Source organism: Suricata suricatta, chromosome 3, assembly GCF_006229205.1.
Source record: "Suricata suricatta isolate VVHF042 chromosome 3, meerkat_22Aug2017_6uvM2_HiC, whole genome shotgun sequence".
Taxonomy (NCBI): Eukaryota; Metazoa; Chordata; class Mammalia; order Carnivora; family Herpestidae; genus Suricata; species Suricata suricatta.
Genome location: NC_043702.1, coordinates 17,468,519 through 17,495,634, shown reverse-complemented (window position 1 = coordinate 17,495,634; position 27,116 = coordinate 17,468,519). Strand labels below are relative to the sequence as shown.

The 27,116-nt window shown below is 48.1% G+C and overlaps 1 protein-coding gene across 5 annotated transcripts; it reads right to left on the bottom strand.

The window, feature by feature from the left end:
- Positions 1 to 5,162: 5,162 nt before the first annotated feature.
- Positions 5,163 to 24,976, bottom strand: DNPEP (aspartyl aminopeptidase). Of its 5 annotated transcripts, XM_029933754.1 has the most exons (17): positions 24,858 to 24,976; positions 24,725 to 24,770; positions 15,804 to 15,851; positions 14,830 to 14,923; positions 14,653 to 14,741; positions 14,429 to 14,542; positions 14,057 to 14,182; positions 13,710 to 13,840; positions 13,379 to 13,454; positions 13,163 to 13,270; positions 12,404 to 12,481; positions 11,146 to 11,229; positions 9,971 to 10,131; positions 9,628 to 9,667; positions 9,403 to 9,504; positions 5,592 to 5,759; positions 5,163 to 5,297 (listed from the first exon to the last, which is right to left on the bottom strand). In XM_029933754.1, exons 4-17 carry the CDS (start codon positions 14,915 to 14,917, stop codon positions 5,247 to 5,249), a joined length of 1,416 nt encoding a protein of 471 aa, XP_029789614.1. In that variant the 5' UTR covers positions 14,918 to 14,923; positions 15,804 to 15,851; positions 24,725 to 24,770; positions 24,858 to 24,976; the 3' UTR covers positions 5,163 to 5,246. The 5 variants fall into 5 exon arrangements, with proteins under 5 accessions (XP_029789614.1, XP_029789610.1, XP_029789611.1 ...); XM_029933750.1 differs by lacking the exon at positions 24,725 to 24,770 and having other exon boundaries at positions 24,792 to 24,933; XM_029933751.1 differs by lacking the exons at positions 15,804 to 15,851; positions 24,725 to 24,770 and having other exon boundaries at positions 24,792 to 24,932.
- Between the last annotated feature and the right edge of the window lie 2,140 nt (positions 24,977 to 27,116).

Sequence of the window (27,116 nt, the reverse complement as noted above, 5' to 3'; positions counted from 1 at the left end):
CCGGGATGATTTCATCTTGAGATCTTTAACTAATGACATCTGCAAGACCCTATTTCCAAATTAGGACACATTCTAAGGTTCCAGGGAGGCAGCAATTTGGGGGATATGCTATTCAAATCACTAAATCACAATATATATTATTTTGTGCTGACTGCTTTTGTTCAACATCATTATTTTATTTTTTAAAGTAATCTCCAATGCCAATGGCTCAAACTCACGACCGACCCCAAGATCAAGAGTCACATGCTCTACTGACTGAGCCAGCCAGGTGCCCCAACATTATATTTTAAAGACTGACCCATATAATTTTTTAATAAATGTTTATTTATCTTTGGGAGAGAGAAAGAGAGACAGCAAGGGAGAGCAGGGGAGAGGCAAAGAGAGATGGGGACAAAGGATCCAAAGCTGGATCAGTGCTGAAGAGAGCCCAATGCGGGGCTCGAACTCACAAGTGGTGAGATCATGCCCTGAGCAAAGTTGCAAGCTTAACTGACTGACCGTGCCACCCACATGCCCCAACTTACCCGTATCATTGAGTGAAACAGTATTGCATTCATTTTCATTGCCTTATAGTCTTCCGTTGTGTGATAATGTTACATGACAATTCAGAGTAGGGAGTACTATAAAGCCAAGGAGCCTCTAGCTCTAGGGGTCTTTGTCTTCACAGAGCCTTTTCGGGGCTCTGGGAGGAGCCTTAGCAATGTGTTCACATGATCAAATATTTGTATATGATTTGCAGAAGTAACTTGTTATACTATATATTCACATTCTAGTTATACCTTTTTCTTGCCTGACTGCTCTGGATAGAAGCTCTAGTATAATCCTGACTAAAATTGGTAAGAGTAGACATCCTTGTCTTGTCTCTGATCCTTAGGGGGATAGCTTTTGGTCTTTCATCACTGAGTATGACATTTATCTGTGGTTTTTTCAGGGATAGCCTTTATCAGGGTAAGGAAGTTCCCTTCTATTTCTGAGTGTTAGATGTTATTATTATTTTTTTAATCATGAAAGGATATTGGATTTTGTCAATGCTTTTTATGCATGGATCTATTGAGATGATCATGTGGTTCTAGCATTTTATTCAATTAATATGGCATATTATGTTGATTGGTTTTCATAAGCTGAACCAAGCCTTCCTTCCTGGGGTAAGTTTCACTGTGTCATGATGTAGAATCCTCTTTACTTGTTAGGTTCAGTTTGCTATTCTGTTGATAATTTTTGCATCTATATTCACAATGAGTGAATTTCTTTCCTTTTCTTTTCATGTGATATCTTCATCTGGTTTTGATGTTCTTTTGCTCTTTAGAAGAGCTTGTGAAGAATTGGTGTTACTTCTTCCTTCAACATCTTCATTCTTAAATTTGTTTTCATACTAAATTTTTATTTGTAATTTTGTATTCTTCTACTTAAAGAGGGTCCCCAAACTGTATGTTTCAGCCCCCACAAAACTGGGATCTCTCCCAGGGTCTACTGTATTGTGTATGGACTCTTGGGTTGTTTCCGAGTTGGGAATCTTGTGAACAGTTGCTATGAATATTCTTGCACATCTCCTGGTGCACAGGCAGATGCTTTTCATGCCAGCAGGCTATGTCCAGGGACCCAGAAGTGATCCCACAGGACCAGCCAAGAGGGTCTTTGGCTGTGTGCAGGATAGAAACCAAATACAAGCCAGAAGGAGGTGAAAGCAGAATCCGTTGACGGTAGAGAGAGAGTGTAGGTACAAAGTGTCTGGGAGACTCTGTAAGGAAAGGAGAGAGAGGCTCACCTTTGCTTGGGACCCGGGCTTTTATTGAGGATGAAGGTCTGGAGTACATGTCCTCTTGGGTATCTAGGAACCAGTTGGAACAAAGACAAGGGTCCAGGTGTTCTTAGTGTTGGTGGTCTGGAATACACATATGAGAGCGTCCTCCGTTCATCTGCATCTGGTCCTTCCTCAGGTGTTATCTATCCTAAAGAAATCATCAACTCTTTGTCCCTTCCAAGAAGGACATATGCTTTATGCAATTACAAGGCATAAGTGGGTGTACAGTCTTACCAAAGAAAAGCAGATTTTTTATGGAGCCCTTTGACTCCCCAATCTCACTTTTACTGAGGGCGTCTACTAGAGTAAAATAGCAGGGCCAGTGAGGATAATGCCAAACTGAGGTCCTGAACTGCTGTCAACTTACATTCCCATTGTTACCACAGTTCCCGTGGGTCCACATCCTCACCAACACTTGGTAGTGTCAGATTTTAAAATGTTATCTATCATAACTGGTGGGTGGCAGAGTCATCTCAGTTTTAATTTATATTAGGTTAAACCATATGAAATTGCCATTTTGTTGGTCAAAATGGTCAGACACAAACAATTTCATGATTCAGTCAAATTCCTCTGATGACTGATGAAGTAGAGCATGTTTTCATATATTTAATGGCTGTTTAGAATTTCTTTTTTTAACAAAGTACCTGTTTAAGTAATTTGCCCATTCTTTTAGACGTCTGATTTTCTTATTGACTGTAGGTCTTATATCCTTTGAATATGAGCTCTATGTCAATTACATGGGTTACAAATAAGCCTTCTAATCCTCTTAGAGAGGTCTTAATTTCAATGAGGCCAGATGTCAATACTTCCCTCTAAACTTAGTGTTCTTTGAACCCTACTTAAATCTTCCCCTAACCAAGGTCGCATTCTCCTTTAATATTTTCTAAAAGCTTTATTATCTTGCCATCTACATTTAGATTTGAAATCCATTTGCAATTGATTTTGCGTGTTGTGGGAGGTAGGGCTCCAACTTGATTTTTCCATATGGATATCCAATTTTCATAGCACAATTTATTGAAAAGATCATCTGAATTGCCCCTTCCCTCATAAATCCAGTAACAGCGATTTACTTGTCTCTATTTGTTCTATTGGTCAGTCAACCCTTGAGACAATAATATACTCTCTTAATCACTACAGTTTTGCAATCAGCTTTGGTAACTGATAAGGTGATTGTTGTCTTCAAGTGTGTTAGCAATTTCCATATATATTATAGAATCAACTTGTCAACTTGCACAAAATAAGAAAAGCAGGGAGGAGCAAACCCGTTAACATTATTACCAGGATTGCACTGAACCTATCTATCACTTTGGAGGATAACCGATATTTTTAAAATATTGAGTTTCGCATCCATAGATAACACCTATCTTGCAAATTGTTTGGACTTCCTTTCACATAATTCTTTTCTGTAGAAATCTTGCACACTTTTTATATTTTATTCATAGGTACTGGATTATTATGCTTTGTAGACGTTGTTCTTTTAAATCTTCATTTTCAAACTATTCATTGCTGGCCTAAAGAAATAGAATTAATTTCTGTGTGTTGATTTCTCAGCCAGCTACCTTGATAAACTCTTATTCAAATAATACAGCTTTTGGGTTTTGTATGTAACAAATCATATCAAAAGGAAGTGTACTCCTCCCCTCTCAGTGCCTCTTTTATCCTTTGTCTCACCGTATCACCCAAGCTAAGGACTAACAGTACAATATCGACTAGAAATAGAAAACCAGGCATCCTGTCTTACTCTTCCCTGCCAAGGGATACTATTTAAGGCTCCCCCAGCAGCAGACCTGAGACCAGGATCCAAGTGCAGGGAGTTTATTTGGGAGGTGGAGGTAAACACTGGTAGGGGCATGGGGATATGAGATGAGAGAGGAGGGCCAGTAAAGGGGTGTGTTATCGGCTTAATTCTAGAGCTTGATTCCACTGGAGAGGGTCAGGAAGCCAGTGTAAACTACCCATGTCCGAGTGATCTCCCAGGGTGCGAGGGAGCTGGAATTTTTTTCTAGTCTTGGCCTTCTGGTTGGAGCTGTTCTGGGGTGGGGAGAATTTGTTCCCTGGGATTTCCAGATGTCATGAGTGGGAAACTAATCAAGCAGCAAAAGCCAGCCCCGAGGCAAAGAAGTGTAGCTCTGGGCAGTTGGAAGTTGGGCCAAGTCTACTGAAGTGATCAAAGCAAGGGCCCGAGGTGGGTTAGTAACAGTGTCTTCTACCAACATGTTTTCCATGACAAACAGCCCTGGCAGTCCCCATAGGAGTTCAGCAGCTGCTGAAGTCCAGATCTCTCCACACCTCCTCCAAAAGCCACTCAGTTCAACCAAAGGAAGGAAGGAAATAAAAATACTCCTATCTCGGGGCACCTGGGTGGCCCCGTTGGTTAAGCGTCCGGCTCTTGATTCAGGTCATGATGTGTTTCTGGAGGACGAGCTCCAGGTGGGGCTCTGCACGGACAGCACGGAGCACGCTTAGGATTCTCTCTGCCCCTCCCCTACTCACGCTGTCTCTCTCAAAAAAACTTAACAAAACGATTTGTGTTTTGTGGTTACCGCACACGAGAAAATACTACAGACTTTGGTGACAAAGTGCCGCCACCTGGTCTCTGCTCTTCTGAGCTCCTCTGATCACATCAGCACTAGGGAGCTCAGTTTCCAAGCAGCATTATACCCTCAGCCCGGCCTCTGAAGGCCTGGGCTCCTCAGCCCGCGGGAGGCTCGTAATGGGGACAGTGCCGCATGCCAGTGTCTGTCACCAGCGCATGTCACACTAACAATAAGACTGCTGGTGCTTAGGAAAAAGCCACAAAACAAGCAAACTGTAAGACAAAGAAGGGGAATGAACAAATACAAGAAAAGGAGCAGGGGGAGGAGGAGGAAGACATGGAGAAGGAGGAAGAGGAAGAAAAAGAGGGAAAAAGGAGATATAAATGACAGGGGGAAATTATTAACTAAAGGAAAAACATTTAATAATAAGAGATTATTTATAAAAATCCATGAGACTGAGAGGGGCAGGGAGGGGGACAGCTGGGCTGCCCAGGGCAGCTCCCCAGAGCTCTCACACTGAGTGTGAAGCCGTCACAGCACAGAGAAGGGCTCCTGGAATATTCTGGTAATGGAAGAGCATTGAGGCCGCTTCCCAGAAGAGAGGGACTAGGGATGGGAGAAGGGACCTTCCAGTTGTGAACCCACCTACCCATCACCCACTTCGGGCATGGGCTTAAGGAAAAGAGACTTGAGTTCAGGCCTCCATCAGCTCCTAGGAGCTGCGGCCTCCCCCACCTCCCCCCTACCTTCCCCTCTGGTTCCAGAGGTTCAAGCCAGGTTCAACTCCCACCCCTCTGGTCTCCAAATGAGCATGATAGAATGCATCTGAGTGAAAAATCCACTTTAATAATCTGGCTTCAGCTCAGCTGACAACTTGTCAAGTGCAAGAGAAGTCTTTCCAAGAGGCCTCAGTCCACTGAAAGGTTACGGCTCAGAGAAGGCAACAGCTCAAAGAAGCCCTGAAACGGAGAGCAGCAAGGGATCTGGAATTAGTGCAGAATAGATGGGGGGGCCCTGCTCCCGCCAACACTGGCCCAGCCAGAGAGACACAGGTGACACACACCCACATGTGACAACCGCCCTGGTCTTCCCATCTCCGTCCCATCACTATCCTGGGGGCTGACTGGGGCCCCTGCGTCTTAAGAAGAACGGGGACCCTTCCTTTCCTACACCGTAGCTTGTTGCCCCAGCAACCAGTCCAGGCACCAGAGTCGGAGCCCGGCCGCCACGGTGATGGGTGAGGTGGGAGTCACCTTGAAGAGGGTGAGGGTCTGGAGGACTCCTGAGGTGCAGGCGGTCTCCCGGATGGAGTGCATGGCTAGCTGGGGGCTGCCTAAGTCCAGCACCCGCAGCCCCAGCCGAGAAGCCAAGATAGGTCCGATGGTGGTTCCGCAGGGAGAGTCATTCCGGACCATGAGATCCTAGGAGAGGAGGACAGGTTCACAAACACGTGGTGTCTGCTCATTAAGCCCAGACAGGAAGTCATCTTAGAACTGCAGGACTGCCAGGGGCCTGGCAGAGCACCCACTTCTGCCCCCTCAGAGAGTAGATGTGACCAGAATAAAAACAGCCTCCGTTAAACGGCAGGCCCGAAGGACAGTATGTCCCGAACTGGTCCTACTCTCTGGATCTGAACTACCATCACCCTAATCCCAGCTACCCCCACCTTCCCTTCCATTAAATTCCATTCTCCACATAACGGGCAGGGGCAGTAAAAACATATATACCCTTTATATCAACCTCTTGCTTAGCACACACTCTCTCCCTGTCCCCCCGCCCCAGCCACTAAGAACAATGACTTCATAATTTTAGTGTTTTTAGAAATACTGCTATTGGCACTCTGATATCTTTATATTCTGATAAAATTAAATTAACTAAGAAGGGGCACTTGGGTGGTTCAGTCAGTTTAACGTCTGATTTTGGCTCAGGTCATGATCTCATGGTTTGTGAGTTCAAGCCCCGTAACGGGCTGTCTGCTGTCAGCAAAGAGCCTGCTTCAGATCCTCTGTCCCATTTCTGTCCTTTCCCTGCTCACACTTTCTCGCTCCCTCAAAAATAAAGATTTAAAAAAATAAAGAAGTAAATAAGAAAATCATAATATACTAAAAATGAAGATTTTTAGTATAAGGGAAAACAGAATTATAAAATCAGATAAATTAAGCAGTGACTATGACTTTTTACCTAAATATAGTTAGTATTCATTCATGGTTTTCAAAAAATATACATGGTTTTCTAACTAGGTCTACAGAAATGACCCCAAAGCACCCCTGACTCCCCAATAACAAAGGACACTCATGGCACTAGACCACAGTCTCTAAAATCATCATCCACGCCCGAAGAGACAACTGAACAGGATGGATGGACCTGCAATTTTTTGTTGTACAAAGAGCAAGAAAACTCTCAAGGGTCCCGACAAAGGACACATGTCAGCAGGGTTCCCAGTGGTCAAAGTTATGACAATCTGACAGTGAAAGTAAACAACTACAGTGCCTCGGGTCACACCGACCCAACGAAACCCTGATTTAATGACAGTCAGAAAAGGAAAAGGAAGGGGCGCCTGGGTGGCTCAGTCAGTTAAGCATCCGACTTTGGCTCAGGTCATGATCTCACGGTTCATGGGTTCAAGCCTTGGGTCAGGCTCTGTACTGACAGCTAGCTCAGAGCCTGGAGCCTGTCTTCAGGTTCTGTACCTCCCTCTCTCTCTGACCCTCGCCTGCTCATGCAGTCTCTCTAAAATAAATAAAAACAGTAAAAAAAAAAAAAAAAAAAAAAAGGAAAAGGAAGAAAGCCCCTTATTTGTCACCATGTATAACTGATTAGTACAGGGAAAGAATTAGCATTTACCCTGTCTTTCCACCAGAAACCCTATTTCATGAGAACCAAATAGCCCTAGTTGACAGGGAGAAAGTTCTGCCTCCCAGAATAGCAGCTGATCAACGCAGAAGGGGTGACACGGAGAAGGGACGAATCGGGGGACAGATTTAGTGACTTCAGCAAGGATTATTGATGGGGGTCAAAACCATCCTGTCTGGTTGCTAGGGAACACATCACTTGCACAGGCTGCTGTCCAGCCAAAGGTGGAAAACCCCCGTATGCTGTAGGGGAAGGCGAGCACCCCAATGCATTGCTCAATCTTATCATCACTAAGGGTGGAGTGCTCAGATAATACGTGTATGGTGCAACATGAGGGACACACCCGTCATGACCTCTTCTGGCCAAGGTTTCATCTATTAAGGCTTTATGTGTAATTTCCCATCTATAGGAAATGCAGAACCTGACCACCTCCAAGAGGAAGCAATCAGACAAATCCAGAAAGTAGGAATCATATGGGCTGATGAGCCTTGTTTCTTCAATGAGTCAATAGTTTACTTTTTTAAGTCAATGTTATTTTGAAAGAGGGGCAGTGAGGGCTGCACTACGTTATGAGACACTCAAGCAATGTATCAGCCAGATGTAACGCGGTCCTGAACTGGATACTAAGGGGGTACAAATGTCTGTAAACATTTTGGAGAGGGGCGCCAGGGTGGCTCAGTGGGCTAAGTGTCTGACTTTGGCTCAGGTCATGATCTCATGGTTCATGAGTCTGAGCACCACATGGGGCTCCGCACTGACAGTGTGGAGCCTGCTTAGGATTCTCTCTGCCCCTCCCGACTTGAGTTCCCTCTCCTTCTCTCAAAATAAAGAATATTTTGGGGATAACTAGGAAAAACTGAAAATGATCTGGGGGTGCCTGGCTGGTTCAGTTGGTAGAGCATGTGACTCTTGATCTTGGGGTCACGAACATATTATTTTTTTTAGTGTTTTTTATTTTTGAAAGAGACAGAGGGCAAGCAAGGGAGGGGCAGAGAGCGAGGAAGACACAGAATCTGAAGCAGAATCCAGGCTCTGAACTGTTAGCATAGATCTTGAAGTGAGGCTTGAACCCATGAACCATGAGATCATGATCTGAGCTGAGATCAGATAACCAACTGAGCCACCCAGTCACCCCTTGGGGTCATGAATTTAAGCACATTGGGTGTAAAGCATACTTAAAAAAAAAAAAAAGGTCTGTGTATTAGACACAAATTTACTGCAACAAAAACTTACTGAAATGAAAAGGTAGAGAATATGGAGTGAAGAGGGAACAAAAATATGTCCAACATGATTCCATTTTGTAAAAAGAATATATACGTTAAATATATGCATAGAAAAACAATCTGGAAGAATATACACAAATCTCTGTGGATTAACATTTTGTTTCTTTCTGTATTTCCTAATTTTCTGAAGTACACATGTACTGCTTCTGCTGTAAGTTATTAAAGAAAATTCCTCCCATATTGTCTCTCTGCCTTAGAAGAAAATGCAAAAACCCCCTTCCGTGGCCGTGGGATGCTCTTCCTTGCAGACTCACCCACAGCTGCCTCTTTCTAGTAAAGTCTCAGCTAAAAGCGCCACCTCCTCAAGAGGCCTCCCTGAGAGTGGAACTACTCAGGTCTACAGGGGACAGGGTGGGGCTGTGAGCAGAGAGCACCCTGAGCCAGGAGAGAGGATGCCAGGATCTTAGTCCTGAGTCACCAGGACCTGCTTGCTGCTTGTCACTGGATCACCTGGGTCCCAGTCCCTTAAATTTCTGCCTCTACGTATTTCTTTCAAGATGGACCCACTGCCGAGGCAAGAATGGAAATGAGCAGTCTCCCCAACCCTGAACTTGCCTTATGGCAGCCCCCAGGATGGGTCAGGGAGACACAAGGGGCCGGATGGGAAAAAGGTAGGACTGACCCAACCACCATGTGCCTTCGAGCACCCTGTACCTTCGAGTCTGACAGAAATCCAGCAGAAGAGGCAGTTATCAGCCCCATTTTACAGGTGTGGAAACTGAGACTCTGAGAAAGGAGACTAGCCCATAGCAGAGCCGGCACTGCTCCCAGCTCTGCCTACACCCAAACCCCGCTCTTCCCACTCAACTGGAAGCCCCTCTGCTACAGGCTGGCTACCAGGCCTCCCCTTCACCAGGGGCCCATCTGCTGACACCCTCCGAACCCCACTCCCTCCATCCACATCTTCCCAGGCAGGGCCCGGCCTCACCTGCAGGGGCACCCCAACCCTGTTGGCCACCTCTCGGATCAGGGCCTCTGAAACTGCGTTCGAGGCGTAGCGCTGTTTGCTGTTCACCTTGATCACGGGGCCCTGGAGAGAGGGACACCAGGAAGCAAGGGTGAGCCACACACGGGTGAGGGGCTCAGAGGAATGAGATGGGACCCAGAACCAGCCAGGCCTCCAAGTCCCTAAGGAGAAATAGGAGGACCTCACCTTGTGGAATAAGGGCCGGTGGTTCTCCTCATGCTTGTCCCTGCAAGAGGCAGATTGAGGGCCAGAAATGGCAACCAGGAAACGGGCCTGGCAACACCCACTACCTTCCCAATGGAGGCCTCACTAAAGCATCCCAAGCCCAGCAGGACCCAAGAGGCATGCCAGTGTTCCAGGCAGGACGAGAGGGAAAGGAATGTACAGAGTCTATTCAACCTATGTGGGTGGGGCGTTATATGACTTTGACCGAGTTGGGTCTGGGAGCAGTCGAAAGTAAGCTACCACGGACCTTCCACCAGAATGGGGAAGGGGGGGAAGGGGGAGAGGCGGGGCCCAGCGGACTCACAGGTAGTTGGGGTGCACGGCGTGGGCCATGTCTGCACTGATCATGTAGGACTTGGGGATGGCCTCCTCGAAGGCCGTCAGGTGCTGGGATGAGGCAGAGATCCGGCGCAGCACCAGCTCTGTCAGCAGTGACTGTGCCCCCTGGGCGCTCTCGGACCCCACCTGGTGAGGGCAGAGGCTGGCTCTGGGCTTGGGGGGCCTGAGGTAGAGGCCAAGGAGAGAGGCCCCACACCCAGACTGGCCTGGGACCCAACAGACTCAGTGGGTGAGGACTGCGGGATGTGTCAGCAACTTCGACAACACTGTACCACGGAAAACCTGATGGTGGGCCAGGGCCCGAACCAACCCTGAGTCACCGCCAGGGCAGCAACAGCACTTCCTGTGGGCTTCCTACACTGCTCCCCTCCTCCCTCCCCCGACCCTCATGTCTGGGGCTCAGCACAGATGCCCTCTCACACCTGCCAATCTTCTCTGATGCACGTGACAGAGACTGCTGACTACCCACGCTGTCTTCTACAACAGAACACCCAGACTGTAGCTAAGCATACGACTACTCAGGTAGAGAGGACATTCCCAGCTTCCCTTGCAGCTAAAGGTGGCCATGCCAGGTTCCATGAGCATGGGCAGCGAGGCACGCCACCTTTGGGTGGCGCCTTAAAAGGATGCGCGTACACTCTCACTCTCCCTCTGCCCTTTTCTCTCCTCCTCATGCAGTACAGATGCGATGGCAGGAGCCAGAACAGCCACCCTGGATCCTGAGATGGAAGCCGAGTGCTCAGGGTGGCAGAGCTCTGTCCTGAACTGCTAACTCTGACCTGTGCAGTTACGTGAGAGGGAACAATCTATCTATTCAGGCTCTGGTGCGCTGTCAAAGACCGCACCCAACATAGGCACACAGAGTAGGGACCCACCATGTGCTGAGCCCGGGACAAACGGATGGAAGGGCAGGGTCGCTGTTCTCGGGGCGCTCACCATGTGGCACACGTAGAGACAGGGGAGGCGTGGTCTCACTACTGAAAGCAGAGGCTGAGCCAGAGGGACCAAGCCCTAAAAGACCACAGGCAATATCTTCCCATCTTTGAGGCTTCCAGCATAGCCCTGGCCTACAGTGGGTGCCTGGTGCAAGCCGGTTGCGGGAAGCTTCAGAGGGGAACCCCCCCAGAACCCTCTATGTACCTCTTCATTGTCGTAGAGAGCAATCATGCGTACGTGCGGCTCTGAGGCCAGAGAGGCAGGGGCTGCGCAGGAGTCGATCAAAGCCTGTTGGGGGGGGGGGGTAGCAGGTATCAAGAACATCCTCTTCATCTCCCCTTCTGTCACCCTTCCCCCCAACACCTTGGAGGTTCACACTCCCCACCTGCCTTCTGTGGTCATGGCTGGAGGAAAGGGGGCTGGGGCTTTCACGGGCTTTCAGCACTTAGGGCGCTGCCCAGCATGTGGAAGACCTTTTCACCTGGGCTGGGAGATCTGCCCTTTGGGTGCTCTCTTCCCCTATCTCCCTCTGCCAAAGGCAGGAGGATGAGTAAGCTGGAGGGGAAGAGCAGAGAATCCTGGAAAGTCAAAAGAACCACACAGAGCATGTAACCTAATTGGCCTCAGTGAAAAGATCGAGGTCCGAAGGGGTGACCAAGTGACCGGGACTCCATCGAAGTGATACAGGTGGCTGGAATACAGGTCCCAGGTCTGGCTCTGGTCTCAATGACAGTCCCAAGCCTGTCTCCAAGAATAGGAGGCGGAGGGAGGGAGAGGTATGAAAAGGGATGGGGCAGGAGGAAAGAAAGAAATAGAACTGACGGGCGCCTGGGGGGCTCAGTCGTTAAGCATCTGACTCTGGCTCAGGTCATAATTCTACGGTGTGTGAGTTTGAGTCCCGTGTCTGTTGAGCACAAGTCCTACTTCGGGTGAGACCTGCTTCTCTCTCTCTCTCCCCCTCTGTTTCTCTCTGCTCCTTGTGGGATTCTCTTTCTCTCTCTCTGCCCCTTACTAACTTGTGTCCTCTTTCTCTCTCTCTCAAGAAAAAAAAAAGGAAATAGAACTAAGTAGGGCAGAAAGGTGGGACACCAAGGTGACTGGCAGGAAGAGAGAACCCAAGGCACAGAGAGAAGGCTGAGTGGGCATTGGCCTGGGGGCCAGGGGGACCAGAGGGAGGCGGAGGACGTTGCCTTGGGAGATGCTAAGGCTTCTCCCGGGGAGCAGAGGCTAACGTAAAGGAGAAGCAGCCAGAGCAGGGCTAGGAGGAGATGCCACAGTGCCCTTGCCAGCCTCTCAGCCTTCCCCTACCACACCCCTGCCCCTGCCCGTGGTCCACCCAGCACCAGAAGACCAGGGAAGGGGCTGGTGGCCCTCTCATGACCTGCTGGGACCTGAGGCAGTCCCCCGGTCACCGCTCCTCCGGGTGGCGTGTGCTGCCCGGGGCGCTGCTGCCTCGGCTCACCTGCAGGGCACAGAAGCAGCTGTGCAGATTGTCCAGCCGAGGGGCAAAGATGAACTCCTCATAAGCACCACCCAGCACCTAGAAACACAGGACAGTCAGCCCGCCCTTCAACCCCTCGCCCCAACTCATCTGCTTCTCCCTGCTCCCCAAGGCCTGAGTGTGAGTGAGCCCAGTGGGTCTGTGCACAGCTCTTCCCTGCCCCCTGGCTTCAGGCACCGTGATCCTGCGGTGTAGGGCTGAGGGGACCATGGGGAAAGGGGCCAGGCAGGAGCTGAGGGACGTGAGGGTGATGCCTACAGTTCCTACTGGTTCCTGGAGAAGCTGAACGGTCACAAGAAGAGCTAAGGAAATACACAAGAGACCAGCCCAGAAACACTGCACGTTCATACAGGCCCGAACATGCAAAGACTTCACGGTCTCCTACTGTGGACAACATGGAAGGACACGAGGGCAGGCTCCAGAGAAAGGGGGCGGGGCCACATCCAGGCCTTCTGCCCTGAAAGGTGCAGGGCCAGGATGAGTCAAGGAACAAGTGACCGCCTGTAGCAGAAACTCCTAAGGAGTGTGTGGAAGGGCTGATTTCCAGGTCCTTTTGAGAACCACTGGCCTGGAGGCAGAGGGGCATGGTGACTACTGGGAAGAACAGGGATGAGATAAAGGAGCCGGGGGACCGGCCGAGGCGGTGAGGGCTTCAGGGCACATGCGGTGGGTTAGGACCCGAGCGGTCCCCACCCTCAAGTTCCCGCACCCATCTCTTACCGCGGGCTGGGTGTCAGCAAGGCAGAGCTCCATCTCCAAGATATCCTCGGGGCTCAGTCCCAGATGGGCACAGAGAAGGGACATGAGGACTGAGTGGTGCCGGTCATCCTGCAGGGCAGAAGGATGTTGGCAGAAAGGTCTGCTCTTCCCCTCCTCCCCCTTCTCAGGGAGTCAGTCCCTGCCCCATCCCTCCCCATGAGCAGGGGACTCTCGTACTGCAGAATTGAGAGGCCCAGGCTCGGGAGTCCCCTTCTCCAGCTCCTCCTGGACTGCTGTGGCAAGAATGGGGACTCTGTGCGGAGACACAAGAGGGATGTATGGGGAGAGCTGGAGGCACGGGACCCCGAGCTCCAGCGTCTCCCAATGGGAACTGCCCTTGTCCTCCGATTCCCAGCCTGCTTTCCAAGTGGGATCAGTTGGGTCCCAACTGTAGAACCTAGCTGTGGCCATCATTAGGTAGTGCTGTCCCAGATCCCACCGGGCCCCTTCCCTCCCCTGGTGCCACACCCACCCCTCCCGCTCACCACAGCCCTTGCACCAGACTCACAAGTGCAACTCCATGTTGGGTCCAAAGTTCTCATTGATATTTCGCTGCAGATGGATGGCCAGGTGCGGGATGCGGAGAATGGGCCGGTCCACATGCACCAGCCGCTGCTCCAGGCGACCTGAGGTAGGGCACTGTGGCCCCCCCAAGCCAAGTCAGCCCAGGGCACGTCCTGACCATGGTTGGTTAAAACCCCCCACTCCACCCAGACTGACCAACACGGTCCTCAGACCAGACTGCCCTACCTCCCCTTCCCTGGGGGGCTCTCCACAGGTACCCTAAGAGAGGGTCCCAGTCAATTTTCAGGCAGCCAAACGTGAGAACCTCCCAGGTCCGACCCCAGATCCCACCTTGACAATGACTCGTCCGGCCAAGGTCAGATCCCGGTCAAACCAGGTGCTCCAGATCCCACCACCATAGGTCTCCACACCAACCTGCTGGAATCCCACCTGGCTGCGGCGGGACCTCCGTTTCACCTGAGTGTGAAAGTGGGGACAAGAAGTGAGAGAAGGCTGAACGACATGATTTGGAGATGAGACAGATGGAAAGCTAAGTAACACACAACACATAGTGCTGAAGGGAAGGGCCCAAAGTGTGGAGGAAGGGGGTGAAAAGTCTCCCCGGCTCCAGGAATAGAGCCCCCAATCTGTACCTCTCCATTTCCTTTTGCCCTGTACTCCCCCGGTTGCCACCCCCTGCCCGTTTCTGCCCCAGTTCCTCACCCGGAGGCAGGGGCTGTCCGTGTGGGCCCCAATGAGGCTGAAACCATTGCCAGGAACATACAGGCCTCCCACAGCAAAAGCGATGATGGTGGAGGAGTTCCTGGTCAGGAAGTACTGGAGATGGGGGTGCAGAGATTGAGTTGGATTAGCCAGCCAGCTGGCACAAAGGACTTTGAGCCCCAGCCTAGGAACTTGGTTCTCTGCCCCCACCCCATACCAAGTACCTTGCTCTCTGGCTTGATATCCCAGCTCTCGGTCTCTTTGAGTTCATGGAAGCCAGCCTGGAGGAGGCGGCTGCGGCACTCGGCCACAGCTGTAGAGAAAGAGGGCTTTCACAGCAGTGGAAGCGGGTAAGGGGGCACACCGGCCCCACCCTCCTCATGTCTGTCCTGGTCACTTACCGTGGAAAGGAGAAGGGCTCCGGTTCACGAACTTGAGGAGTTCCCGGGCCGCGGCCTGCACCGCCTCTTTGCGGGCCCTGCCGGTCATGGCCACCTAGGGGAAAGGAGGTGCTCAGACTCCTACGAGGTTTGGGACCCTAGATTTATATTATCCGGGCCCCGGGAACCACCTCCTTCCCCAGCCCTATTCTCCCTAAGTGACCGCTGCGAGGTTCAGACCTCTGCTTCCGCCCCTTTCCCTACGGAAAGACGCAGATGCCCAGCCAAACCTCTCTCAGCTGAAAGCTCCAGCCCTCCAGCCAAAGTATCACAACCCGAAAGGCGCTCCCTGCCCAGCTCCTCCCAGATGGCCCGCCCCAATTCGAGCTTTAGCCCGGCCCCCTAAATCCTACCCCCCACGTGCCTGCCCCACGGGGAAATCCCGGTTGGTTCCGAGCTCTCAGCCGCCAAATGGGCCCCTAACTCTGGGCGGGCGTGCACCAAGGAGCCAAAGCCCTATTCTCTGGGGAATACTGCCACCTCCCCTCGACCCACACAATCTATAGCAGGCCACCCTTTCCAACCCCAGGAAGATCGGGTCACGGAGGCCGGGCTTTCGGTTTCGCTTTAGGTCGGGCACGGCCCTCACCCCAGCGCGCTACTAACCTTAGTCCCGAGCGGGATCGGAGGGGATCTGAGTTGGAGCTGGGCGGGTCGGACACACTCACCTGCATAGCCCAAGGCGTGGGCCGGTGTAGGATCACCCTGCCGTGGCTCTCCGCCCGCCGCGCCCCTCGCTAGCCCCGCCCCATCCCCGCCTTGCCGCGCCGTTTGCTCCGCCCCGAGGAAGGCCGCTCCGCCAGCCCCGCCCCGCCGTCCGCGGTAAGGGCGGGGGCCCTCTGCTGCCCGGGAGGTGCTAGAACAGCCTCTGGCCACCTTCCTCGTCTCCTGTCCCAGGTCAGAGTCTGAGAAAAAACTTGCCCCTGTGGGCTCACCTGGTCCGACGAGTACGGTACAAAGTGCTCTCTCTCTCCGCAGGCACCCTTGTGATAATAAAAGTAACATGGCTAGTGTTCACGGAGCGCTCACAATAAGCTTTAGCTTTCCGCTAAGGCTTAACGTGCTACCTTGTTTAATCTTCACAACTGCTCTAGCAACTTTGTATTTTTACTGTCCCCATTTTACACATGAATATAACGAAATACGGAGGCAAGTGACCTGTCCAGTCAGGCGGAGAAGGACAGATACCATATGTAAATGGCAGAGGTGGGCTTTGAGCTCAATTAATTTGATTCCGGAGGCTTGAGACAAGCCACTCTCTGGTCTTTTCTGCGTCTTTTTCTATGCACCTTGGTAAGTAAGTGTAATGTTACACAGGAGAGTCCTTGAGGCACAGAGAAGTTACTGATTTCCTAAGATCACACAACTGCATCTAGAATGACTCATACCTGCACTCTTTCCACTCTTAAAAGGACAAAATAAACTCCACGTGTTCTTGGAGGCAATCCTAGTTTTCACATGTCAAAAGTGGTAAGCCACAATTTAAAAAACCAAGGTACCCACCTAGTCATAGATTCTGATCAGGACTGATGGCGGCCCTTAGGTACAAAACAATGTTCATAGCAGCACTGTCAACAATAGCCAAAACATGGAAAGAGCCTAAATGCCCATCACCTGATGAGTGGATCAAGAAGATGTGGTATATATATACAATGGAGTACTATATAGCAATGAGAAAGAATGAAATATGGCCATTTGTAGGAAAGTGGATGGACCTTGAGGGTGTCATGCTAAGTGAAATAAGTCAGGCAGAGAAGGACAGATACCATATGTTTGCACTCATAGGTCTAACAGGAAAACAGGAGAAACCTAATGGAGGACCAGGGGGAGGGGAAGGGGGAAAGAGAGTTGGGGAGAGAGAGGGATGCAAAACCTGAGAGACTATTGAATACTGAAAATGAACTGAGGGTTGAAGGGAAAGGGGGAGGGAGGAAAAGAGGTGGTGGTGATGGAGGAGGGCACTTGTGGGGAAGAGCACTGGGTGTTATATGGAATCCAATCCGACAATAAACTATTAAAAAAACAAACAAACATGGCCCAACACTCAGAGGTGTTAACACTCTAGGGACTGCAGGTCAGCAATCTGCCCTTTGTGTACTGGGGCAGGAATGGGGCAGCGGAGTAGTCAGAAAGGCCCTGCAGCCCTCGATTCACAGAAGTAGGTATTGCAGGGAAGTGTTCAAGAATATACAGGCGATGGGGTAAATTCCTGGCATTCTCTGTTTATTGAAATGTCATCATGTATAGTTTCCATGCTGAGAGTGTCATGGAAAGAACATTCTTTTCCTCTGAGAGCCAGAGGCTGGTTAGTGGGGGACACATTTATGGACAGTGACAAGAACTGAAACAGGGGTACAATGTATAAGGGAAGGAAATTTAACTTAAAAAATTTTAATGCTCTTCTGAGTACAAACAAAAAAAAAAAGAGTATGTGCTAATGTGAGAAATTCAAATATCACCAAAATGGGTAACTTAGACAAAGTAAACATTTTGATAAATTTGAACATCCATCTTTGATTCAAAAAAAAACCCACACCAAAATGAAATCCTCTTAACTGAGAAAGAGGGGGGTGCCTGGGTGACTCAGTCAGTCGAGCGGCTGACTTCCGCTCAGATCTTGATCTCGCAGTTTGTGAGTTAGAGCCTCGCCTCGGGCTCTATGCTGACAGTTTAGAGCCTGGAGCCTGGTTTGGATTGTGGGATTCTGTGTGTGTGTCTCTCTCTCTGCCCCTCCCCTGCTTGTGCTCTCTCTCTCTCTCTCTCTCAAAAATAAATAAGCATTTAAAAAATTTAAAAAAGAAAAGAAACCAGAAAGAGGAAGGATTCAACTATCTGCCAGAAATCTACAATATAAATTAGTGGGAAACACAGAAGTGCTCCTATTCAAGTCAGAAGGAAGACACTGGTGAGCTATTACTGATGGTAGTCAATGTGGCCCCGCCGTGACAGCCAGCACCACAAAGCAGATTAAACAACTATAGGGGCATCTGGGTGGCTCAGTCCGTTATGTGTCCCACTTCGGCCCACGACATGATCTCATAACTTGTGGGTTCGAGCCCCGTATCGGGCTCTGTGCTGACAGCTCCGAGCCTGGACCCTGCTTCAGATTCTGTGTCTCCCTCTCTCTCTGACCCTCCCTTGCGTGTCCTCTGTTATTGTCTCTCAAAAATAAAAAATAAATGTTAAAAAAAGAAAAATAATAAACAACTATATATATGGAAAAGTAAAATTTTTCATTATTTATAGATTATTTGATTGCCTAGAACTTCCAAGAAAATAAACTGACAAGGGGCACCTGGATGGCTCAGTTGGTTAAGCATCCAACTTCGGCTCAGGTCATGATCTCACAGTTCGTGGGTTCGAGCCCCACGTCGGTCTCTGTGCTGACAGCTAGCTCAGAGCATGGAGCCTGTCTTTAGATTCTGTGTCTACCTCTCTCTCTGCCCCTCCCCGCTCATGGTGTCTCTCTCTCTCTCTCTCAAAAATAAATGAAACACACTTGTGGGGAGAAGCACTGGGTGTTTTATGGAAACCAATTTGACAATAAACTATTATAAATTTAAAAAATAATAAATAAAACATTAAAAATTTAAAAAAAGAAAGAAAATAAACTGACAAGCTATTTGAACTGGTAGGAGGAATGACCTGATTTTAAAAATTATCAGCTTTCCTAGGCAATAATCCACTGGAAAGAAATTATACTAGTAAAAGGGTCTTATTTATAAGAACTGGATATACTATTAAATTCCTAAGAATGAGTGTAAGAGACACTCAGTCTCACTGTAATCTAGGAAATGCAAGCTAAAAATGAGATACCATTTTTGATTTGTCAGATTAGCAAAAAGGAAAAGAATTGGTAATATCAAGTGTTGGAGAAAACTTGGGGTAATGCATGCCTTTATTTCTGTGGTGTAAACTCTAAACTCACCCAGTGCCTGGTTCCAAGCTGCCAACCTGAACTGGATGTGGAGTTAGGAACAGACGTGCAAAAGCAGGGCATTGTATAGATTTATACCATACTGATATAATGGACATAAATAACCTCAAGAGCGTAGATTGAGGGTGCCTGGCTAGGTCAGTTAGAAGGGCATGCGGCTTTTGATCTTGGGGTTGTGAGTTCAAGCCCTATTTTGGGTATAGAGATTACTTAAATAAATAAATAAATAAACTGAAAAAAAGAGCATAGATTGATAATAAAATAGCTAGGAAGGTGATGATTTTTCAGTATTTATTATATGTTTGTAATATAATTTATTAAAAGCTTGCATAGTTGAATATTTAATGATTTCTATGTTTAGTGACAGGATCACAAAATTCCTGGACAAAATGATGACAATCATGTCTCATGAGCTGATCCAAGTCAGCTCTGGCACACAACTTCTCTCAGACTCCACATCTTTGTTCCTCACAGTGTGATTTGTTGACCAGCAGCATCTACAATACTAGGGCACTTTCTAGAAATGCAGAATCACAGGATTCACCCCAAATGTATCAAAGCGTGTTAACAAGATCCTTAGATGATCTGAATGAGAGTTCAAGTTTGAGACAGTGTTTCAGACTGACATGTGGTAGTAAAAAGCAATGAGGTCAATCTTCGTGTGTTATCATAGAAAAATATACTGAATGAAAAAAAGCAATTTCCAGAACAACACTTAAAGGGCAAGAGCATTTAGGTAAAACTCACATAATGAACTAAATGTCTAGATTTTATATACGTATACATGTAAGTGCATGGAAACAGGTTTGGAAGGAGAATGCAGTGGTATCGGTTATGAAGTGGGAGGGTCAAGGAGGCCTTAGCGACCCAAAAGCTTCTGAGAATCATTCTTGCCCTCAGCCTGCTGGGAAAATCTTCCCCATCAGTCCTTAGCTGATGATTATAATGCTACTGTCATTCATTTCTGTTTGGCTGACCAATTTTGATATTACCTTATTATTTTTTTAATGTTTATTTATTTTTGAGAGAGAGAAGACAGTGTGAGCAGGGCAGGGACAGAGAGGCAGGGAGACACAGAATCTGAAGCAGGCTCTGACAGCTGACAGACAGCTAACAGCTCAGACCCTGGCCCGGGGCTCAAACCCACGAACAAGGAGGTCATGACCTGACCCCAAGTCAGAGGCTTAATGGACAGAGCCACCCAGGTGCCGCCTTGACTAAACAAGTTTTAAGGAACAAATACCTGGAAGTTACCATAGCAATTGGTCACACACACATCAGCGTGCATTCATTGATTATATGTGTCCTTTCTGACCTCTCTATTTGTGAGAGAAGCTTTCTAAGTAGCAATTTGTCACGTAATTGTTAAGACTACCTTATGATACAGTAGACCAAAGCAATGCTGTAAGGGAGAGAAGGCATGGTGTGTGTGTGTGTGTGTGTGTGTGTGTGTGTGTGTGTGTGTGTGTGTGTCTTGTCCCTGTCTGCTAAAATGATCTTGATTTCCTGAGGCTAAGACAGACCTGGGTCTCTCATTGATATCTTGGTGGTTTAAGTGCATGAATAATTCGCTTCCGGGCATAATGATAGGAGCACACACAGGACACAGTACAATATGTCCTCTCACAGTGTTGTTGGAAGGACGTTTTCATTTCCAGCACATGTCTTCTGCGCAAGTTCTGTTTTCCATGCAAGACTCAACTGATTAAGAACTACAAATTCCAGGATGCCTTGAGGTGAGTAGCTTGTGAGATTGTAATTTTCAACCAATTATGTTCTAGGAGAGAGGCTTTAATAAGTAGCTCAAATGGTTAAAAAGAATGTAGCACCTTTGTAGGTACTGGTAAGGAACAGTTTCCAAGATATACTAAGGGAAAAAACAAGGTGCAGCATAGCAGTTATGGTATATTTTGTTTGTGGATAAACATACATGCACACACAGAGAGACATATTGTTATATGTTTAAAAGCAGTCACAAGAAAATAGTGACTCTAGGAAGGAGAAATTTTGGCCAAGGGTCTGTGATAGGAGGACTGTTTCTCTTTTCCTATAAATCTTTTTGTATGTTTGAATTTTTTCCTACATACCCATATTACCTACTTTTAAAACAAAATAAGTAAATTTAGAAACGGAAAGATGACCTTTAGGTACTTTCTGTGACCATAACCTTGTTTTCTTCTGTACTCTGATTGAGTTAGTGAGCAATTTGTTGGTTAACATTTAACCCTAAAACCTTCAGTTTAAAAATGCCCATGAGGGGCGCCTGGGTGGCTCAGTCAGTTAAGCCTCAGACTTGGGCTCAGGTCTAGATCTTGCGGTCCATGAGTTCCAGCTCGGCATCGGGCTCTGTGCTGACAGCTCAGAGCCTGGAGTCCGCTTCGAATTCTTTGTCTCTTTCTCTCTCTTCATCTCCCCCACTCACACTCTATCTTTCTCTCTCCCTCTCAAAAGTAAATGAACATTGAAAAAATATTTTAATGCCCATGTAAAACTGTATTACTTCTGATATAGAAAGTATGTCTACATACAAAATGGGATGTGGATAGAATGTTTCTTTTGATGTTGATATTTAAATTAGAAAATAGGGGCAGCTGGGTGGCTCAATGGGTTGTGTCCTAAGCATCTGACGCTTGATCTCAGCTCAGGTCATGATCTCACATGTGATCATGTGAGTTAGAGCCCCACGTCAGGCTCCATGCTGACAGCACTGAGCCTGCTTAGGATTCTCCCTCTCCCTCTTTCTGCCCCTCCCCTGCAATGGGCAGGAGCACTCTTTCTCTTTCAAAATAAATAAACTTTAAAAATAAACAAAAAACAAACTGGGCACGAGATAGGGAAACCTTCCGAAAAAGTTACGCGACTCCATTAATTCTTCACCTACATTGAACTATGAACTCTTGATCCTAGCTTTTCCCTGCTCCTCCCTGCTCTAGGCTCGGCTTCCGTCCCCTGCCCAGCATAATTCGCTCAGTTGTCTTAATCATGTCTCTGCCCTGCCACTCTGTATTTGCTTACTTGCCTGGCAAACGCCCAGCCCTCACTGCAACCAGCTCCTCCCCTGCTCCATGTCTGCCCCTCGCACCTTGTAGAGATAACAGTAAATATTTACCCAATGAATGAGATTTCAAAAAAATGATTGTTAATGTTGGCCCTCAGAGAAAACTCCCCAGCAATAAAAAGGAACAAAGCATTGAAACTGCTACAACTCCAATGGATCTCGTGGATGTTATGCTGAGTGGGAAAAAATGACGGAGTTATAGGCATGGAGAGGGAATTCGTGGTTGCTACGGGATAGGTGTGATTCTAAAGGGTAACACAAGAAACATCTTTGTGGTGGCAGAAGAGTCCTGTATCTTGGTTAGGGCAGTGTTTGCATGACTCTACATATGTGATAAGATGACGGTTGCCAGCTAACATACAGGACACCCAACTCAATTTGCATTTCAGATCAAAATAATTTCTTAGTGTAAGTATGTCCCAAATGTTGCATGGGCTATACTTACACTAAAAAAATTTTTTTTAACTGAGTATCCTTTATTTTTATGTGTCAAACCTGGCACTCCTAGATAGTAGGGCATAGAAACACACACACACCTTTTGCCAGTGTCACTTGCCTGATTGTGATACTGTCCTGTAGTTATGTAAGATGTGACCGTTGAGGGAAGTGGGTGAAAGGTACACAGGACCGCTCCATTTTTGCAAATGATAATTATTTCAAAATTAAGAAGCTTTTTAAATGGCCCTCAAAAAAAACCCAACTGCTCTTGGCGGGCAATGAAAACAGAGAGGAAGCACAGGCTATTAACCAGCCAAGAAGTTTTATGGAGCATTGTAAAACTGGCACTTTGCAAAGGTCTTAAGATGTATCCCTTTCAAATGTCAATGATCTCATGTACTTATTGGCAGTGTAACAACATGGTTGTGCACGGGGGTTGGGATTACACACTCATCGATTAGCTGGGAGCCTTGTTTGCAGCGTGGTGCTGGGACCGCTCACACTCCTATGTCTTTCCAACTTCATATTCAGTGACATCAGGCCGGAAGCTTGGAACCAGCCCTCGAGTATTTACATTACTGGGATTGACAAACACTATGAATCAGGGCTTTTTTTTGTTGTTGTTTTTTTTTTAGTTTCAGAGACTTATTAACCATTTACCATCATACCAGAGACTTTGAGCCTCAGTTTATGCATCGGTAAAACGTGGAAAGACAACAGTAATGACTGCCTAATGTTAGGAAGAGTAAATGAGGTCCTTAAATGAGATCTGTAATGTTATGAGGGTTAACAGTGCCTGTAGGGTGCTTATCATTAAGTCTGCCAAATTCTCAGTGAACAATAAAGGTTACTATTTATTATTTCTTCTGCTTCTTTCATAGTAAGCTGTGAGCAACTTGAGGGCTCGGTAATGCCTTCCTTATCTTGATATCTTTAGCGACCGGCTCAGGGTCTGAAACACAGCAAGCGCCAAATAAATGCTCCCCAAATTAAGGAATAAATGGGGTATAATAGCCACTCAAGGTTCTACACCTCCAGAAAACATGCATTTTTATCAGAGGCTTTTGGGGACACACTTCTTGATCTTTAAACATGGCGATGTTCAGGTCCCATGGGGGACTCACAGGGAGAGCTGGGGAGCACCTGGACCCCCCAGGATAATGTCTGCCATTGCAGCCCCAGCTCTGGCCACCAAGGCAGCGATCCTGGCACATACCCCCAGGTGACAGGGACAAGCCTTCACCTCTCCTTCTTCCTGGAGCCAAGATGGGGCATTTCTGGCTCGGAGCCTGTCTGACTAGAGGTCATTTAATCCTCTCTGGATTTGTCCTGTTTATTTTAGTGAACAAGGCTGTTTACTTTCTGTTTGTATTTCTAGGGGTGCTTGCTCATTTTGCTTCCCTTTTATTTACTTTTTGCAAGCACTTGGGTTTGAGTAAATATGTCTATAAAGTTCCAGGGACTGGGTTATTCTGTGTCTGGTATTTTAATGGCCTTTAAACAGTGTCTGCTCAGGTAAGCATTTTATAGATGGATCGAAAAGATAGAGAATTTTTTTCTCGGTGGCCTCTGATTCCTTCCCAGCTGACAACCAGCCACTAGCAGCCTATGAATCATGGCTTTTCATCAGTAATAAAAATATCAAAGCCAACACCCACCTTGGACAGAAAAACTGACCCATGCTGGTCAGCTGGACTTGGGAACTGTAGTCGGTATTTAAACACCAGGGCTTAGGGAGCCTGGGTGGCTCAGTCGGTTAAGTGGCCAACTTCAGCTCAGGTCATGATCTCACGGTTCGTGTGTCGAGCCCCACATCAGGCTCTGTGCTGACAGCTAGCTCAGAGCCTGGAGCCTGCTTCAGATTCTGTGTCTCCCTTTCTCTCTGCCCCTCCCCCACTCGCTCTGTTTCTCTCTGTCTCAATAATAAATAAAAACATGAAAAAATTAAAAAACAAACAAACAAACAAACACCAGAGCAGTGCTTAGGGTAAGAATTACCTAGGGTGGTTTTGAAAATGCGGATTCATGAGCCCTATACTTGAGAACCCTGCTTTGGAAGGTTTGGGCTGAGGCTCAGGAATGTGCATTTTTAAGCCACGCTGCAAATTCTGTCCTTAGATCACCCCGATAAACAGTTCAGGTTCTCAAAAGTACTGTTGCCAATGGGTAAGCTGCCCTTAAGTTCAGTGCTTTTTGGGTTCCCAGAGACAGAAACTGGGGGACCAGACAGGGTCTGTGATGATCCCACTAACAGCACCTTCCTCCTCCAAAGTTAGCCAAGAGAGGACGAGGAGTATTATTCTGATAAGCCTCTTGCATAAAGTCTAATTTGTCAGCAACTTGAGGGCAGGGGCCATATTTCCTTCATTTTTTCACACCCCCCCCCACAACACACAATGCCTAGGACCCAACAGCCAGCTTACCTGTCTGCCATCTGCTCTGGCTGGGACTTTCCCACCCAAGACAGACCTAGAAGACAGGCCTAGTTACCTCAGGGCAGCCTGGGAGCCAGTTGCTGGAAATGGATGTGGCAGAGAGGCTGAGCGCCATGGTCACCTGCTGGCCTCCTCCTGAGCTGGACCAGGTCTGTCAGAGGCTGAATAGAGACGTGGCGGGAGGGGGAGGAGGCGGCTGGAGTCCCTACTGCCTTTTTCTGCCAGCGCCTCCCCTTGCCTTTGCCCCTCTGCAGCAACTCACAGGATCCTCAGTCCCTGTCCCCACAGAGCCCATTGTGACACCATCAATGCAAGAAACAGTAATGCCCTTACAGCGCCAAGCCTCAGGCTGGCCGAGAGTGGCCGATGTCTAAATGATGGCCCCTGACCTGGGCATGGGAGGGCCCTGCATCCCAGAAGCTTACAGACAGACTTTCTTCTTTGCTTGAAGAATTCCACTCTCATTCTCTATCTGGGCCCTTTCGTTTCCCTTCCCAGGTCAGTGTGCTAATTATTTCATTTTCATGTGTTTACTTGTTTATTCCATTTTCTGACCAGAAAGTCAGCTCCAGGAAGGCGTGGCCCACATCTGCTTTTCCCCACTGAATCCCCGGTGCTTAGCACAGCACCTGACACTTAGCAAATGCTCAAGAAGCGGTTTTGGGCTGCGCGGATACACGAGTGAGAGGCTTCACTCTCCATTCACTTAGTCACTCGACAGGCATGCTTTGTGCATCTGTCGCAGATCTGGCTCTGGTCCACCCAGTAACTCCTTTTCTGCCCCAAGGAGCTCCCAGCCTGGCGGTGGGATGGTGGAGACGCATCCTTTGTGTAACACACCCCAACAAGGGCTACGGCCAAGGCCTACGGAGGGCTTGCAGGCCGGCTCACACCGTGGCAGTGACAGGCTCTTAAGCCAGAGCAATGGCATACGGTCTGGCGGGATCTCCCCAGCCTGAGTCAGGGTGCCCTATCGGCCCTGAGGCATCTGCCTCTGCCTCTGCCGACAACCACGGCCGCTTGTTTCTGCTAATATTGCAGCAGGGTGCATCTAGAGAAGCGATCTATAATACACCGCTTACAGCCATAACGAAACCACAGAAATCAATCCCCAATGCTCACTCCCATCAACAAACATGCTTGGAGGGCCTCCTGGGGGAGGCTTTAACGTGCCATGGGAACTACAGGGATGAATGACCTGAAAGCTCTGACCCAGGGGCTTCTAATCTCCCTGGGGAGACAGGACATGTGGGTAGGGGGTGATTAGCCACACATAACGAGAGTGTGTGCCCGACCCCTTAGAGTAGCCACCGGCCACGCGTGACTGCTGAGCACTTGAAGTGTGGCTCGTCTGAATTGAGCGACACCACACATATAAAGTAATATACACATCAGCTGATGAAACAATGTATAATAGATCTCGATTTTATTATTTTTAAAAAAATTTTCCTGTAATGTTTATTTATTTTTGAGAGACGCGAGACAGAGCACGAGCAGGGGAAGGACAGAGAGAGAAGAAGAAAACATAGACTCTGAAGCAGGCTTCAGGCCCTGAGCTGTCAGCACAGAGCCCAACGCGGGGCTCGAACCCATGAACACGAGATCATGACCTGAGCTGAAGTCGGAGACTTAACCGACTGAGCCACCCAGGCACCCCGATCTTGATTTTAAAGTACTGATCACATGTTAAAATGGTAAAAATTTTGGGTTAAAATACTATATTATTAAAATTAATCTCACCTGTTTCTTTTACTTTTTATTTATTTAAAAAGCATTTTTTTAAGGGGTGCCTTAACTGACTGGGTGGCTCAGTCAGTTGGGCATCTGACTCTTGATTTCAGCTCAGGTCAGGATCCCAGGGTCGTAGGATCAAGCACGGTGTGGGGCCTCTCACTAACCGTGGAGCCTGCTTGGGGCTCTACTTGGGATTATCTCTCTCTCTTCCTAATATAAATAAAATGAAAAAACATTTTTAAATGTCTATTTATTTTATTTTATTTCTTAATGTTTATTTATTTCGGAGAGAGAAACAGAGCACAAGCAGGGGAGGAGTAGAGAGAGAGACACACACAGAATCTAAAGCAGGCTCCAGGCTCTGAGCTGTCAGCACAGAGCCTGATGTGGGGCTCCAACTCATGGACCATGAGGTCATGACCCGAGCTAAAGTCAGATGCTTAACTGATTGAGTCACCCGGCTGCCCTAAATGTCTATTTTGAGTGACAGAGAGAGTACAGGCAGGGGAAGGGGCAGAGAGAGAGGGAGAGAGTCCTAAGCAGGCTCCACGCTGAGGCACCAAGCATCCGTACCCACATTTTTAAAAGGTAAAAGAGGGGTGCCTGGATGGCTCAGTCAGTTGAGCATTTGACTCTTGATGTTGGC

What these genes read in the sequence shown, in the direction of transcription:
- DNPEP (XM_029933750.1), bottom strand. Translation starts at nt 24,851, where the DNA reads ATGGCGCTCAGCCTCTCTGCCACATCCATTTCCAGCAACTGGCTCCCA. An exon ending in CTGGGCCTCTCAATTCTGCA is followed by an intron (nt 13,271 to 13,378) that starts GTACGAGAGTCC and finishes TCTGCCCTGCAG; the next exon opens with GATGACCGGCACCACTCAGT. An exon ending in GCCGTGCACCCCAACTACCT is followed by an intron (nt 9,668 to 9,970) that starts GTGAGTCCGCTG and finishes TGCCTCTTGCAG; the next exon opens with GGACAAGCATGAGGAGAACC.